The sequence below is a fragment of the Polypterus senegalus genome, chromosome 11 (assembly GCF_016835505.1).
Source record: "Polypterus senegalus isolate Bchr_013 chromosome 11, ASM1683550v1, whole genome shotgun sequence".
NCBI classification, from domain to species: domain Eukaryota; kingdom Metazoa; phylum Chordata; class Cladistia; order Polypteriformes; family Polypteridae; genus Polypterus; species Polypterus senegalus.
In genome coordinates, this window is record NC_053164.1 from 61570389 (window position 1) to 61588538 (window position 18150).

At 38.1% G+C, this 18150-nt stretch overlaps 1 protein-coding gene across 1 annotated transcript in view; it reads right to left on the bottom strand.

Moving 5' to 3' along the window:
• Positions 1-206: 206 nt before the first annotated feature.
• Positions 207-18150, bottom strand: part of clic1 (chloride intracellular channel 1) — a 55941-nt gene continuing 37997 nt past the window's right edge. The window contains exons 2-6 of the mRNA XM_039768785.1: positions 14212-14321; positions 13189-13314; positions 8746-8852; positions 2807-2988; positions 207-737 (exon numbers count right to left, since the gene is read on the bottom strand). Of these exons, the coding sequence (XP_039624719.1) occupies positions 576-737; positions 2807-2988; positions 8746-8852; positions 13189-13314; positions 14212-14321 (687 nt within the window). The 3' untranslated portion in view covers positions 207-575. The remainder of the gene's footprint in view (positions 738-2806; positions 2989-8745; positions 8853-13188; positions 13315-14211; positions 14322-18150) is intronic.

Here is an 18150-nt window from a genome sequence, read left to right on the forward strand (position 1 = left end):
CTTCCATGATCATTAAAAAAAAAAATTATTTTCAAATGACATAGTTTGATAGAGTCCAAAAAAGGTAAATATCAGATATTGGAATTATTTTTATTGGAAATTAAGAAATCTCTACACTACTCTGTAAGTGCACATAAACAAATAAGTGCCAAACTATACTTCTATTAGAAATGTGAAAAGAATCCCTACTGGCTTTTAAATTCTTCTGATCAATAACAAATTAAATAAGCATAACAAAAGGCACAAATGTTTTTAATGGATTTATTGTCATAGTACATTTTCAAATTTCTGGAATTGTATGATTGGTAGTCTTAACCACAGTGGCCAAAACTCTAAAAAGACTATAAATATATAATGATTAACAAAGCGCAAACTAGGAATGTCTGTTTTGAGTATTACTGTTTTGTGAACAGTAGACCTTGGAAAAAATTGCAGAACTGATTTTTAGCTTTGCAGATTTGGGAATGTAGCAAAACTTCCCATTTTGAGTAAACCGGTCCCGTAACCGATTGAAATACTTAATCTGGCCATTTTATTATCTATGTCTGAAAGATATCATATCTATAGACTTCATTTTATCTGAGTGCTCGAGCCACAGAAGCATATGCTAACTCAATTTCCTTGTTGTCGGGACATGTTGAGGAGAACTCTTCTCTTTCATAGGCTGCATTCAAGTAACGCCAGACGGCTGTTAGTGTAGAAGGAATCTCAAAGCCCCTATACTTTAAGCACACCACCTGGAAAACAAGAGAGAAGACAGAGAAATTACTTTTCACAGAATAAGACTAATAAGGAAAGCAAGATAACTTATAAAGGAATGACCCCGTCCTCGCAATATGCATTAGGATCACTAGAGGGCAGCAAGAGAGAACAGCACAGTGCTATACAATTACAGCCCTGGAAGACTCCTTGAAGCTTCAAGTTTTTTTCCCCCAACCAGTTTCAAAATCAGGGAGTCATTGTACCTCTAATTTATGGGTGTCAAATGCAAGGTCTTTGGGCCAAATCTAGCCAATGGGGATTTGTAAAGCAGCCCATTTCAATACTCAAAATGTTACCTAAGATCCTCTGTGACTGTTAATTTACTGAAATAATCCCTTAAACACGTACTTCACACATGGATTATATCCATTTATAATTTAGGCAGATTACAATTACACCTGGCAATAAAATAAATCCTCAATGTTTGCTCAGTTTTATCTGCACAGCAGAGCGCACCACAGCTACTAACTTGTAGTAAAGAAAAAAAATGTTAAAAAAGGAATGACATTCCCACATTGTCAAAGTACTTACGAGTTTTCACATGAAAGGGACAATAGCTGAACTTCACACATGCTGCTTTTTCTACTGCACCACCTTTTTAAAGCCGCACAGGTGTGCTGGACACTCTTCTGCAGCTATCACACTGCTACCACCACCATCATACATGACATTCATTTTTCTTTTCTGACGACTTGAGTTTTGCATGGATAGAAATGTATTGCCATTCATGTTAAATGTAACTACTATCTATTTCTGAACAACTCTGAATATGGTGTGTGTGATCCATTACCAGCACCTTCACACATGTTTTTCAACGTGGTCAAGTGGCATCCAATTGTGACAACATTAATGGAGGTGCAAATAGATATACTTTGCAACCACTACAAATTATTTCATGTATCCAGAATGCCACACTCACTTGACTTGATGTGCTGATGTAACTTTATTTTTTACTCAATGATTGTTTTGGTCCTGTGGTCGCTTCCTAAACTACTGCAGTGTCCATGAAAAGAAAATCTGATAAAACAGGGAAGACAGTTTCAAGAGATGTAAAGCTGAATGATTGTCATACGCAGAGATGTATCTGTGTAAAGAAAACATAGTTGTCTATTGATATATTCTGGTTTGCATTGTGTATATAAATTGTCAGTTTGTCTCTAAGTAAAATTGAGTTTGACACCCCTGCTCTAATTAATTTCATTATTTAATTAGCTGGTCTTTTTTATTTTTCTTATTCTTCACTTGAAAAAGCACAGTAATTAGTTAAATTAACAACCGAATTTAGATATTTTCAAATGTTTTCTGTAGTTTAAGCTTTTATCTCTCTTAAGTTTTGTTATTGGGTCACCTTTCCTATGAAGTTTTTTCCTTAATTGTACTGTAATAACAATGAATGAAGCAGACACCACAGCAAATGACACTGAATGATGAAAGGCTGAAAAATACAAATTTCAAAACTGGGTTTGTAAAAGTTATCGGAATGTAGTTTTTGTATGTTACATGGAGATTGATTTTAAAGATTTTTTTAATCATCATAATTTCCATTGTATGTTTACAGATGTTCTGATTATTTAAGCATTCAAGTACAAGTGACCGTGCTAGTGTATTGGACACTGATGAACTTTCAACATTCAGTGTTTTGCACTGGTGTCTACTTCACTTGCTGATAATACTCATTAATAGGATTAATTAAGGGACAAAAACTCACATAATGGGTCAATTAAAAGGAAAATGACAAAAAATAATTAAGAATTTAAAATCTATGGCAAAAATATTAATATTTTTACATTTTTTAGAAATGTAAATCTCATACTACTACTTTTTTTCTAAATGTACAATTAAAAAAAAAAAAAAAGACCAGGTAAATAAATAATCAGATCACTTATAGGTAAAATGATTTACTGATAGGGTAACCAGTTTGAACAAAACCCTACAGATACAGGGATCTCCAGGATTAGGGCTGGACACGCACAACAAATTAACTTTGTCCTTCATTATGCAGGAACTAACTTATTTATTTACATTTTGAGCTGTTGCATCTCACCTTGACAATATGCAGCTTTGGAAGCAGGTTGCAATCTGCAAGTGTAAGATCATTCCCATCCAGAAAGTTGCGATGAGATACGGCATCATCCTCTGCACTGTTCTCATCAATTTCATCTGGTAAAGGAGTATTCAGATAATCGTCTAGCTTCTTCAAGGCTTTCAAGAGACCTTTCTCCAAGTCTATAAAGAAAGTCAGAAGAAAGAAATTTTGATATGGTTGCAATGGAACTGTTGAATTCCGTATTTCTTTCCACCAACATCAAGTGCCAGGAATAAAGCAAACAACTAACTACTTGACTTGACAAGTCACTTATCCTGCCTATGCTTCAATTGTAAAAAGAATTATGCAAACAATTACACTATATCTTGTAAGTCCATTTGGGTAAAGGTATTAGCCAAATTTACTATAATAATAATAATAATAATTTCAAGTGTACTATTGACTGCTTTGAGAAATTTAATGTTTACAGTTAATTGTAAGTAGAGAGAAAGAAGTTTGTTATTTATCAGTGTAACTATATTGTGGAAATTAGTGACATTAATGAATAAAACCCAGCCACAGGGGATGCACAAAACAGTGTGTTTCTTCATGCCGGTCCCAAGCCTGGATAAATGGGGAGGGTTACGTCAGGAAGGGCATCTGGTATAAAAGTTTGCCAAATCAATATGTGGACAACAATACAAATTTACATACTGGATTGGTCAAGCCCTGGGTTAACAACGACCACCACCGGCGGGGGTTGGTGTGGAGTGCTGGGGGAGACGTGTCCGGAGGCAGGAGGAGAGGAGGAAAGTAAAGAGAGTGGAACTGAAGGTAGGAACTTTGAATGCTGGCAGTATGACTGGTAAGGGGAGAGAGTTAGCAGATATGGAGAGAAGGAAGGTTGATATATTGTGAGTGCAAGAGACTAAATGGATGGGGAGTAAGGCCAGGTAGATTGGAGGCGGATTCAAATTGTTCTATTATGGTGTGGATGGGAGGAGAAATGGAGTAGGGGTTATTCTGAAGGAACAGTATGTCAAGAGTGTTTTAGAGGTGAAAACAGTGTCAGACAGAGTAATAATTATGAAGCTGGAAATTGGAGGTGTGATGATGAATGCTGTTAGTGCATATGCATCGCAAGTTGGGTGTGCAATGGGTGAGACGGAAGATTTTTGGAGTGAGCTGGATGAAGTGATGAACAGTGTACCCAAGGGACAGAAAGTTGTGATTGGGGCGGATTTCAATGGGCATGTTGGTGAAGGGAACAGTGGAGATGAGGAGGTGATGGGTAGGTATGGTGTCAAGGAGAGGAATGAAGAAGGTCAGAGGATAGTGGATTTTGCCAAAAGGATGGACATGGCTGTGGTGAATATGTATTTTAAGAAGAGGGAGGAACATAGGGTTACGTACAAGTGTGGAGAAAGATGCACACAGGTAGATTGCATCCTATGCAGAAGAGTTGATCTGAAGGAGACTGAAGACTGCAAAGTGGTGGCAGGGGAAAGTGTAGTTAAGCAGCATAGGATGGTGGTCTGTAGGATGACGTTGGAGATCAAGAAGAGGAAGAGAGTGAGGGCAGAGCCAAGGATCAAATGGTGGAAGTTGAAAAGGAAGACTGCAATGTTGAGTTTAGGGAGAATGTGAGACAGGCACTGGGTGGCAGTGAAGAGTTACCAGACAGCTGGGAAACTACAGCAGATGTAGTAAGGGTGACAGCAAGAAGGGTGCTTGGCATGACATCTGGAAAGAGGAAGGAGGAAAAGGAAACCTGGTGGTGGAATGAGGAAATACAGGAGAGTATACAGAGGAAGAGGATGGCAAAGAAGTGGGATAGTCAGAGAGATGCAGAAAGTAGACAAGAGTACAAGGAGATAAGGCGCAAGGTGAAGAGGGGGGTGGCAAAGGCTAAAGAAAAGGCATATGATGAGTTGTATGAGAGGTTGGACACTAAGGAGGGAGAAAAGGACCTGTACCGATTGGCTAGACAGAGGGACGAGCTGGGAAAGATGTGCAGCAGGTTAGGGTGATAAAGGATAAAGATGGAAACGTACTCACAAGCGAGGAGAGTGTGTTGAGCAGATGGAAGGAGTACTGTGACTGGCTGATGAATGAAGAGAGCTAGAGAGAGAAGAGGTTGGATGATGTGGAGATAGTGAATCAGGAAATGTAACAGATTAGCAAGGTGGAAGTAAGGACAGCTATGAAGAGGATGAAAAATGGAAATGCCGTTGGTCCTGATGACATACCTATGGAAGCATGCAGGTGTTTAGGAGAGATGGCAGTGGTGTTTTTAATCAGATTGTTTAATGGAATCTTGGAAAGTGGCATAATGCCTGAGGAGTGGAGAAAATGAGTACTGGTGCCAATAATTAAGAATAAGGGGGATGTGCAGGACTGCAGTAACAACAGGGGAATAAAACTGATGAGCCACAGCATGAAGTTATGGGAAAGAGTAGTGGAAGCTAGGTTAAGAAGTGAGGTGATGATTAGTGAGCAGCAGTATGGTTTCATGCCAAGAAAGAGCACCACAGATGCAATGTTTGCTCTGAGGATGTTGATGGAGAAGTTTACAGAAGGCCAGAAGGAGTTGCATTGTGTCTTTGTGGACCTGGAGAAAGCATATGACAGGGTGCCTTTGAGAGGAGCTGTGATATTGTATGAGGAAGTTGGGAGTGGCAGAGAAGTATGTAACAGTTGTACAGGATATGTACAAAGGAAGTGTGACAGTGGTGAGGTCTGCGGTAGGAGTGACAGATGCATTCAAGTTGGACGTGGGATTACTTCAGGGATCGGCTCTGAGCCCTTTTCAATTTGCCACTGGTGATGGACAAGTTGACAGACGAGATTAGACAGGAGACACCGTGGACTGTGATGTTTGCTGATGACATTGGGATCTGTAGCAATATTAGGGAGCAGGCTGAGGAGACCCTGGAGAGGTGGAGATATGCTCTAGAGGGGAGAGGAATGAAGGTCAGTAGGAACAAGACAGAATACATGTGTGTAAATGAGAGGGAGGTCAGTGGAATGGTGAGGATGCAGGGAGTAGAGTTGGCGAAGGTGGATGAGTTTAAGTACTTGGGATCAACAGTACAGAGTAATGGGGATTGTGGAAGAGAGGTGAAAACGAGAGTGCAGGCAGGGTGGAATGGGTGGTGAAAAGTGTCAGGAGTAATTTGTGACAGGCGGGTATCAGCAAGAGTGAAACGGAAGGTCTACAGGATGGTAATGAGACCAGCTATGTCATATGGGTTGGAGACAGTGGCATTGACCAGAAAGCAGGAGACAGAGCTGGAGGTGGCAGAGTTAAAGATGCTAAGATTCGCATTGGGCTTGACGAGGATGAACAGGATTAGAAATGAGTACATTAGAGGGTCAGCTCAAGTTGGACGGTTGGAAGACAAAGTCAGAGAGGCAAGATTGCATTGGTTTGGACATGTGCAGAGGAGAGATGCTGGGTATATAGGGTGAAGGATGCTAAGGATAGAGCTGCCAGGGAAGAGGAAAAGAGGAAGACCTAAGTGAAGGTTTATGGATGTGGTGAAAGAGGACATGCAGGTGATGGGTGTAACAGAACAAGATGCAGAAGACAGAAAGATATGGAAGAAGATAATCCGCTGTGGCGACCCTTAACGGGAGCAGCTGAAAGAAGAAGTAGTGACATTCATGAGTAACCACCATTTTGAATATATTAAATGCACCTTACCCTGAGCAATATTTTAAGCATAGCAGGGTGAGGAAATGGTGATACTTCTAAAAGCAAACATATCCTGTAGCATAGCAGTAGAAAAATGTATAAGCGGTTTCAAAAATGGAAGGATGAATTATTGTGCATATTGTACAAGGAAGATGAAAATCATCTCAAACTTTATCAATCATACTGACTGAAGGAAACTAAAATAAACTGCAGCAATAATATAAAAATCCTGATCAAAGCACTGTGCAGCGCCTGTAATGTCTGAAAGAAAAAAGATACCTCAACTTTCCATGAGGTCTTTTGTATCAAATCCTTGAAGATGAAGAATAAAAAACAATAAGAACCACTTAAGAACAGTTGTGTTAGGTAGAATGCACAGTGGGGACTGGATAGTCGTTTTAACCTTGAACCTTCTGCAGAGACTATTTTATGTAAGTGTATATGGACTTATTTTTGGTATGTTTTAACAGTCCAGCTCCAGACTTTTATTTTATTTCATTTCAACATTACCAGCTTATCGACAAAATGTACAGGAAACAGCTCCATGTTGATCTTCTTATAAAGTTATGATATAGGCCAATGGAGAAGAAAGTAACAGCACCACTTGTCAGAATCCAATTTAATACTAAGTCTTAAAACTCAGGCTTAAAATGTTCATATGCAGAATGACTTCTCAATAATGTTTTAACACATTTCCCCCATTATGTGATCTTCATTAAATCAGATATATGCAAGAAATTTCAGCAGGATGCACTTTCAGATATTATATCTTAAGGTAAACACTAAACATTATCTTCAGACATTACACCTCACTCTTTGCTACTTCCAAGTAATTAATATGTGAGACAAGCACACTTTGCGAAACTGGCATCCACATTGTAATTACTGACACTTGTAATAGACACAGACTGTGAATTCCATATAAAAATCCAGGCCACAGCCAGGTATTCAAATGAGTGAATAAGATACTGATAATCCTAAATCAATTTCTTCCTGCTGTTATCTTTATTATATATGCCGCTGTATTACCTCTTTTAAAAATAAATTTCATTTGCAAGTGTAAGGTTAGAAAATAATTATTTTTATTAATAATTTATTACATGCCATTAGGTATAAGAAACTAAATTAGACATTCTGGATATTTTAGCAATACAAAAGTGTGATATATGCCCAGACAATCAAGAGCTTCTATCTTTTAGTTAAAGATATTCACATTTCTTCACTCTCTTTATCTAAAGTGTACATTTTAGTCATTATAAACACAATTAGCAGATCTGGGAAAAAAAAATAAGAAATAAAAAGGCCGTTGCCTTTTTTAAGAAGTCCTGGCCATCATAAAGCCATGAAACCCTTAGGAATACTGTGTGTATTTTTGTATTGTATATGGATTTTAGTACATTTATAAAAAAAAAAATGCAAGTATTGATTGCAACAGCATAATTTCACAAAAATGAATAAAAAAGAAAAACAATTTCAGAGAATTATTTGGTGGTTCTGTTTGATGTGTTTGTGAGACTGAAAAGGTGTTAGCAGTTAGCACAATAGTCCTTTTCATCTTGGTCAGAAACTATCTTACAAATAACTAAGTGTGCATCTGCCCAAAGTAAGACGATTACCTGTCAAAGTGACCATAGTGATTAGATGTTTGGAAACTCAACATTTGTTAAAAATAAATAAATAAATAATTTCCTGTGAAATTACCAGAAAAACTCAAGAAGTGCAACCCCTTCTCAAACTTTCATCACGACAAAATTAATAAATTATCCTCTTTAACTAGGCTGAGAGTCATACTTAACAGATTCCTGACTTTACACTAAAACACACGTATACTGCAGTTACAATCAACCTTTATAGACCAGATGCTGAATTATTTTTCACTCTCCTTTTGGTTAAACTACATTGGTTAATGTTCTCTGTTTGAAAATTTTTGTGTGCCATATTGTGTTATGAATTTACTTCTCTCAGCATGTGTAGAGCTAAATTTTAACAAAATATGACAAATTGTTATTTATGATTTTATAACTCAAACAATACTGCTTACTCTTCTTTATTTGCTGTATATACTGTGCTTTTGATTTTATTTTATGATATACATTGCTTTGTGGCTTATAATTTCATATCAAAAATCATACCACTATCTGTCTAAACACTGTTACAGATCTTCGAATGTAGTATGTCAATAACAGCATATGACTTCACCAGAAGTCTACAGTTAGAATGAATTAGGCTCTTGTTTGAATTAATTTGTGTAGTTGCTTACTGTCATTCATTGCTGGGTTAGAGTTCTTAATATAAGCAGAAAATTTGGAAAAGACATCTACGCCAGCTGCATTTGATTCTGGATTCTTGGCTGCCAGCTTAGGGTATCTGTAAAGGAAAAGAAAACACCAAGAGCGGTTTAGTATTGAAAGACTAGGACCGCCATTCCACATAATTTTTCTTTCCAACCAGAACTGTTTCCAAATTCTGCGTTTGTGACTCACCAAAGTCTTCTGGTTTCTGCTATTTTTTTTTTTTTTAATTCAAAGGTTACATCTTGCACTCATTTTTAATTATGTAACAAACTTTCAAACACTTCTGGGAGAGGCTGCTGGTTTAACTTCACAATAAAGTCTCATTATTAAAAAAAAGGAGATTACACTTTACCAGAAGAGGATTAAAAAATGAAAAAGAAAACTAGTACATTGTTCCTACAAAACAGCACTCAACAATCAGCATGAAGAGAATCTGCTTTTTCATTGTTAATTTAAATCTATTTACGCTTATAAATGGACAGTAACAAGCAAAACAAGAAAGCATTTATATACTTTTGAATAATACAAATTTATGAAAACATATTTCAGTGTATGTAATCCATACTGCTTTAGTAATTCTGCTGGAAGGAAAAACATCAGCCCGAGACTGTGCCTAGAATCAGATATGAAAACTACCAAATTAATACTAGAATTACCACAGCCTACGAAAAAACTCGTAGATCCGGCCCACCTCTCCGCCAGCGTCTCTTGTCCTCTAAATGTGCCGATAAAGACAAGCTGCAAGCAGCCGGCTATTCCATCTCCCCCACCGACTTAGAACGAGCACGAACTTCTCCCAGCTTATGTCTTGATTGATTATCTGGGAGTGAAGTGGAGTTTTAGAGTGGAAATAATAGATTGTTATTTGGAACACAAGCATTTCATGTGTGTTCCGTTTCTACAGTAATCTGTGTAAACACATTTTTAAAACAGAAACATTTTTCATATTTCAGTAGTAAATGACAAAATGTAGGCATCTATACTAATAAAAGGCAAAGCCTTAACTGACTGACTCACTCATCACTAATTCTCCAACTTTCCGTGTAGGTAGAAGGCTGAAATTTGGCAGGCTCATTCCTTACAGCTTACTTACAAAAGTTAGGCAGGTTTCATTTCAAAATTCTACGCGTAACGGTCATAACTGGAACCTACTTATGTACATGTATACCGGCCATAGCCTGCAGCTCGGTCGCCATGTGAGGCGAAGTTGCGTCCCTCATCGTCACGCCTCCCACGTAATTTAAGTGCCTGCCCATATAAGGCCATCCGTCAGCGGCAATCCAATAGAAACGCTCTGCTTATGCAAACGAAGATGAGATGGTCAGGGTGGTGTTTGGCACAAACTCAGCGAAACTGCGAGAGAAACTTTTAAGTGTCGGGTCTTAGCTAACATTAAATAAAGCCGTGGACATCGCACGAGATAGCACAAGCACAGCTGAGAACCTTTGATGCATGTACTCCGAGCGGCTCACGTGAACTGACTGTGAGCAGTACGCAGACAAAAAGCAAGAGCTCCAAAGAACGCTGAACAAAAAACGCATTACACAATTGAGAAGGCAGCAAAAGAATATGAAGCGAGTGACGCATACAAGCATATTTATAAGTGCAGCTACTGCGGAAACAAAGCACACGGTGGAAAAAGTCAATGTCCAGCTAAAGGAAGACAATGTAAAAAAAACCCATGCATGCAGTGCGTGATGTCTCAAATAAAGAGGAAAACGAGCTGTTTATTGATGCAGTAAGAAAGGAATCGATGAATGAAACCTGTTATCTTCACAACGATTGACAAACACGGAATGTAACTTGAACACAACACATCCTCTAAATACAAACCAGATTGAAAGAAATAATGATAATCAAATCCTTGATGACAGCAACACTCATAACAGTGACAAAACAATTACATTGACAATTATGTTACGTTATTTTTAAAATGTTTCCTTTTCTTTTACACACTACATCTCCGCTGCGAAGCGTGGGTATTTTGCTAGTAACCTATATAATGTATAAAGCCTGAAGTCCAAAGATCAAGTAAACACTTTCACAAAAGGATGAAGAAAAAGACAACAGCTTCCGTGGCGCAGCGGTAAGATTTGCTGACTGAATCAGGAGTCCCTGGTTCGATCCCGACTCTACTGTTTTCAGTAGTGAGCTGTTCTTATTGTTAATATTACACAGTACACAGCAACTGACCACCTGCATGTTCTTGCGCATACTGAATAATCTCCTGATCCGACTCCAAGTAACAGTGCCAGCATACATTCACACCCGATCTGACGCGGTTTGTTTTCAAATAATATTGCATATATTGTGCGTTGATCCTATTGCACTGAATAAGCTCACGCCTTCTGTAACAGGTGATTGTGACTGAGACAATAAAAGTGAAAAAAAGGTAACTTTTACAAGTACAGTACTATAAATGTACACGGTCTGTTACAGATGCAAACCAAATGTATGCGAGTACTGTATAATATTAACACTACTGAAAACAGCATATAGGAGACAGTCAGGATAGAACCATCGTCTCTTGATTACAAATCAGTCAATCTTACCGCTATGCCATGGAAGCTGTTCTATCGGCCTTGAGCCTTTTGGGAAAGTGTTTATTTGATCTTTAGACTTCAGGCTTCACACATTCTATTGTTTATGCTTATATTTTGTAACATTTATTACTAAAATATGAAAAACTTTCTGTTTTAAAAATGTGTTTACACAGATTACTGTAGAAACAGAACACACATGAAATGCATGTGTTTCATATAATGATCTATTATTTCCACTCAAACTCCAGCAGTTCACTCACTCCCAGATAATCAAATAAGGCATGAGCTGGGAAAACTTAGTGAACGTTCTGCAATGGTGGGGGATGGAATAACCGGCTGATTGCTGCTTGTCTTAATTGGCACATTGACAAGACAAATGACACTGGCGGAAAGGTGAGAATGGATTTAAGGTGGGCCGGATTTACGAGTTTTCTCATAGGCTCTGGTAATTCTAGTGTTAAGGAAAGAACAGCAAGAAATAATGTTTTCCAAAATTGGTTTTAAGGAAATTGCTCTGAAACCTAAATTAAGAGCGTGAATCATACTTCCAGGAATTACTAAGTCATCTGTTTTTTCTACTCAGGAAAAATGGTATAGCCTGATGCACTTGCTTGTAAAATAAATTACTCGCATCAGAAGAGTCCAAACTATTAATGAACAACCACAAATACGAAGGACAGGCACCCAGCTACACACTAGTACAAATAACTGTACAATACTGTACAAGGACAGTCTGTTTAAGGTGGTCAATTAAATTTAATATCTCTTTTAGCACCTGATACACTCTGAAACTTTACTGCAGGTTAGATTCAGAATACAATGAGATGAAATGAGATGAGTGTACCTTGTGTTTTTCCATCAATGAGGAATCACTTTAAACTACAAATTTTTCTTACGCAATATTTTCTCCATTTATCTATGTGTATTTGAAAAATGAATTTATAAGAAAAACGTAACATAAGCCTACAAACTTTTCAAAATAAACTAAATTGAAACCTAAACACCACAAAGGAAAACATTGTAAATACTCTGTATGTTGTACTTAACTGAGGGAGAAGCAAAATATACAGTAAGATATACAGGTGTAAGTGAGGGTTTGTACAAGAACATGCCCTACCTACAACTGGCTAGCATTCAATTCAGAATTTATCTTCCTGAAGCTCAAAACTGCTCGGATAGGGTCCAGCTTTCTGCTATTGTATAACAGACTAAACAGGGTGAGAAAATATGTGAATGATTTATAGTGCAGAAATAAAAAAGTATTTTTTATTGACACAATTTGGCTTGAGGAACAGTTGTAAACTTAAAACCACACTTTCCAGATTAAAGAGAAGTCAAGCAAAACAATTATACCTTTTATTAGCTAACTAAAAAGATTACAATATGCAAGCTTTTGAGGCAACCCAGGCCTCTTCTTCAGATAAGATGTAACACGGTAAAACACCCTAGAATTACAGATTAAAGAGGAAAACATTTAAATCGAGGCCTGAATGATAAAGGTCATATATTAATTAATACCTCAATAAAAGTTCAAAACTTCTCAGCATTATACAATAAAATCACAACTTGTATTGTTCCTTTTTTGTGCTCAGTAATATGCAGTACATTCAACAATACCTTTTAGAAGCACTAACATTTTTTAACTGTACAGTGGGATAATAAATAAATTATCTGTTCGGATCATAGTGGATAAATTAAGGAATAGTCACAGAAACATGCTGACACAGTATAGGGAAATAAAAACAGGAATCTTCATAAGAAGAAAGGAGTATCAACCAAGATGCTGCATGGGAACATTTCACTATTGTTGGAACGAAAAGCTCCTGCAGCAAAACTTTAAATTCATTTTATAAGAAAGGTACATACTTGGGTGGGGACAGGGTTTCTTCCAGGAACTCCTCTATCTTGTTGGTGTCGGTTTTGACCTCTGATCCATACACCAGGAAAGGTGGCTGTGCTCCTGGGGCAAGATCTTTTAATATTTCTGGCTTCCTATAAACAAATGGAATGAAAGAGAGGAAAAAAAATAATGCATGTGCGACAAAAAATAAATAAATAAAGACAAGGAACGCAACAGTTTACTAATGCACAAAAAACTGAAAGTGGGTCTTTATACCCTGAGTTCTAAACCCCTGAGTGTTTTTTGAAATCGGAACAAAGCAACTAGAAAATCACAAGATATAAGCTATAACAAAGAGTGATCCAATTGGCTTGTGGGCTCCCCATGGCTTTCTGACAAGTTAAAAAAATAATGGAAGGCATTGTCTGCATAGTTTGTTTGGTGTGAGAAGTCATGCAAACTTTATATGTGTTTCAACTCCAACTGACAACATCAGGAAGTGACTCTGTGTTTATACTTCTTAAGGCATGGCTGCAAAATATTTTTTAATAGATGAAAAAGAAGACAAACTGGTAAAGCTGTGGCAAGAGAACCATTCATTATCTGGTATCTCTTCCTATACTCTACTACTATAAAATAAAAATAAAAAAAGTTGAAATACAGCAAAATATAACACAATTCCTCACAGTATCAAATTGCAAGGACACAGTGTTACCCAATGATCCTGCCATGCACTCTCGCTTAAGATTGTTTAAAAGTACTTGAACGTTTCAGGAGCCTGTCAAATCACAAAGTGTATCTGATTGTCTATTACTACAAAATACTTTTTAAGTGTGGTGGTGGCCAAAGTCCCCATGTTGTGGCAGGTGAGAAAAATTGCCCTTTTTTTTGATATAATAATATGAATGTGCAAAAAAACAAGTAAATAAAGCGAAAATGAAACAAATTGAAGACAAGGAGAGCAAACAATTCATGAATGGCATGTAGTTGCACAAGTTACCAAAGTAAGAAAAAAGCAGTATCACTGAATCCTTGATCATTGTACTTGCCTTTTCATATCCACAGTGGTAACATTGAAAGTCACACCTTTCAGCCAGAGAACCATGAACAGCCTTTGAGAGAATGGACAGTTCCCTATACTTGCACCATCTGTTCCAGCCTGAAATAAGCAGAAATAAATATATTAAACTTGCACAGTTTAGACTTGCACATGCTAATAAACTCTATCTAACAATGCCAAAAAAGTGCCCACCACATTGTAGTTCTAAATCTGTTCATGTGTAGAAAAGCTGAAATGAACTGTTGAATTAGAAATAAGGAGGGAGTGGCAGGAGTGGACAAATGCTGGCAGCAGCATTATCTACAAAACAGGAATTAAGCTAAGCAAACAAATGATGTAAGTTATGACTCCTGGGGCATAACAACTTCTCCTTTAAAATATATACATGTAATGTTAAGATCAGAAATCCACCCTGCAATGCAAAACAGTCACATAAGATGAAATATGGATTTACTGCAAGGGTGCAACAGAGTTTTCTGCTATTGATCTACATTCAGGTGAAAGAGTTTAAGGTATTTTCAAAATTACACATCAGAAAGGGATACTATTTACATATTTCTTTACCCTTTGGTATAAAATTTATACAGCTCATCCATTTTTATGTCCCCCTATTCCATTAAATTCCCTGGTGAATGAAGATCATACTGGCAGAGCTTAGTATAAGGGGTAACCAACCACAGTCAGGTTACTAGTATATTTTAATGAAGATACAATTAAAATAACTATGATCTTTATTCAACTTATGCAGTGGCAATAAGAACTACAAAAACTGTCACCTGTTGTGATATGTTAAGCTTCAAACAAATTGATAGCTTAGTTTTGTTTTTGCATCTTTTTATGTGGTTAGTGTCAGTTGTTTGGACATGCAGGTGATCGGTGTAACAGAACAAGATGCAGAGGTCAGAAAGATATGGAAGAAGATGGTCCGCTGTGGCAACCCCTAAAGGGAGCAGCTGAAAGAAGAAGTAGTGTAGGTTGTTTGGACAGCAGCAGGATGAATCATTCTGCATGAAGCTGAATCTGTAATTTTCAGCTACATTATGGGTGTCCAGGTGAAAGTACCAGAACCAGATCCAGATTATTGAGCCATGCCACTTACCATGGTGAGAGCATGAGCAGACTGTGTCTTGCGGTTTCTCACACCACAGTGAGAGAGAGAGAGAGAGTACAGCAGGTTCGCAACTGCTTTGTTCATACAACATGGAAAACCAGGTTGAGCAAGAAAGTTCAAAGGTATACAGAGGAGTGTCTCTCTCTTCTTTTCCTTCCGCTATGGGTGAGCCCGAGTGTATGTAGACTAGTGCATGTCTTGCCCTTTCTTGTGCAGCAGCGAGTGTGAGTGAAAGAGAGTGCAGTGGTGAACATGTTTTCTTCATTCTCACTGCACCACATGCCACTGTGAATGAATCAGGTAAGTTTAATTTGCATAATTTGAGGCTTTACTATATCCATTTAATTTACTGAATTTTGCATTTTCTGACAAGGGCTGATAAATTCTATTCTTTTGCTAGTAATGTTTTTGCTCCTTTCTTGCTTTTATTTTTTAAACATTGTCTGTAGTGAGGTCTAAGACATGGGCGAGATTACCCTGCAGAATTTAGTGCAATGTACATCATTAGTATCATAGGTGGGATTACTGGAGATCATCTGCCTCCAACATTTCGCATATACTGTTTGTGTTGATATTATCAATTGAAACAAGAATGAATCAATGACTGAATTTACAACATTACCAACTGCTTTACCCTTACCAATATACAACTCTAATCTTTTGCTACTGTGGGTGTTTTTAATCTCTCAAAATAAATGGAGTAAGGAACCAACCTTTGACAGGGAGAATTTCATTATTTTAATACATCACAGGGAGTTAGTTTGGTGTGACTCAAAGGATACATGTGAAACTACCAATTAACACTGCTACCGCAAAAATGTTCTACACTGTGTGGTGTATGGCCGGCCGTTCATCCCGGCCAATACCCCCAAGCCGCCAGGTGGAGCCCTATTTGCAGTATGGAGGTGCCCGAAAGAACAGCAGGGCATCATGGACATTGGAGTCTTTAAGCACAGCCCTGCTGGATATCATGGGGGCCACTAGGAGACGCTGCAGGCAGGAACGATGTTTATTTGCCTTACACCCCGGAAGCACGTCCAAGTCACATGGACAAGGGGAATGATGTGCTTCCGGGGTGAAGTAAAGGACTTTAGATCTGACCCGGAAGTGATAGGAGATCACATGGACTGGGGATTGGAACACTTCCGGGTCAGGGACTATAAAAGGATTATGGGAGCTCCCAGACGGCGAGCTGAGCTGGGTGGAAGGGTGGCAATGCGTCTGGGAGTAGTGGATTGTTTATTGTGATTATTGTGAGTTATTTAATGAGTATTGTGGAGGAGAGGGTGCTTTGTGCACTGTGCAGAATAAATATAGTCTACTTTTGGACTTTTATCTGGTGTCTGGCGTCTTGGACAAGGGTTCAAGGGAGCGATAGCGCCCCCTATCTGTCATAACTGACATATGCAAAACTTTTCTGTCATGTTTGGAATTCAAATAATGCTCATAAAAAGAATATTGAAACAATACAATGTCTCTGACTTTTAAATATTAATACAATTATTCACTTCAATTTATCTTCAATAAACCAATTTTTGCTGACAATACCAACTGCCAAACAACCTTTTTTCATGCACATACAGTGGTGTGAAAAACTATTTGCCCCCTTCCTGATTTCTTATTCTTTTGCATGTTTGTCACACAAAATGTTTCTGATCATCAAACACATTTAACCATTAGTCAAATATAAACACAAGTAAACACAAAATGCAGTTTTTAAATGATGGTTTTTATTATTTAGGGAGAAAAAAAATCCAAACCTACATGGCCCTGTGTGAAAAAGTAATTGCCCCCTGAACCTGATAACTGGTTGGGCCACCCTTAGCAGCAATAACTGCAATCAAGCGTTATGATAACTTGCAATGAGTCTTTTACAGCGCTCTGGAGGAATTTTGGCCCACTCATCTTTGCAGAATTGTTGTAATTCAGCTTTATTTGAGGGTTTTCTAGCATGAACCGCCTTTTTAAGGTCATGCCACAGCATCTCAATTGGATTCAGGTCAGGACTTTGACTAGGCCACTCCAAAGTCTTCATTTTGTTTTTCTTCAGCCATTCAGAGGTGGATTTGCTGGTGTGTTTTGGGTCATTGTCCTGTTGCAGCACCCAAGATCGCTTCAGCTTGAGTTGACGAACAGGTGGCCGGACATTCTCCTTCAGGATTTTTTGGTAGACAGTAGAATTCATGGTTCCATCTATCACAGCAAGCCTTCCAGGTCCTGAAGCAGCAAAACAACCCCAGACCATCACACTACCACCACCATATTTTACTGTTGGTATGATGTTCTTTTTATGAAATGCTGTGTTCCTTTTACGCCAGATGTAACGGGACATTTGCCTTCCAAAAAGTTCAACTTTTGTCTCATCAGTCCACAAGGTATTTTCCCAAAAGTCTTGGCAATCATTGAGATGTTCCTTAGCAAAATTGAGACGAGCCCTAATGTTCTTTTTGCTCAACAGTGGTTTGCGTCTTGGAAATCTGCCATGCAGGCTGTTTTTGCCCAGTCTCTTTCTTATGGTGGAGTCGTGAACACTGACCTTAATTGAGGCAAGTGAGGCCTGCAGTTCTTTAGACGTTGCCCTGGGGTCTTTTGTGACCTCTCGGATGAGTCGTCTCTACGCTCTTGGGGTAATTTTGGTCGGCCGGCCACTCCTGGGAAGGTTCACCACTGTTCCATGTCTTTGCCATTCGTGGATAATGGCTCTCACTGTGGTTCGCTGGAGTCCCAAAGCTTTAGAAATGGCTTTATAATCTTTGCCAGACTGATAGATCTCAATTACTTCTGTTCTCATTTGTTCCTGAATTTCTTTGGATCTTG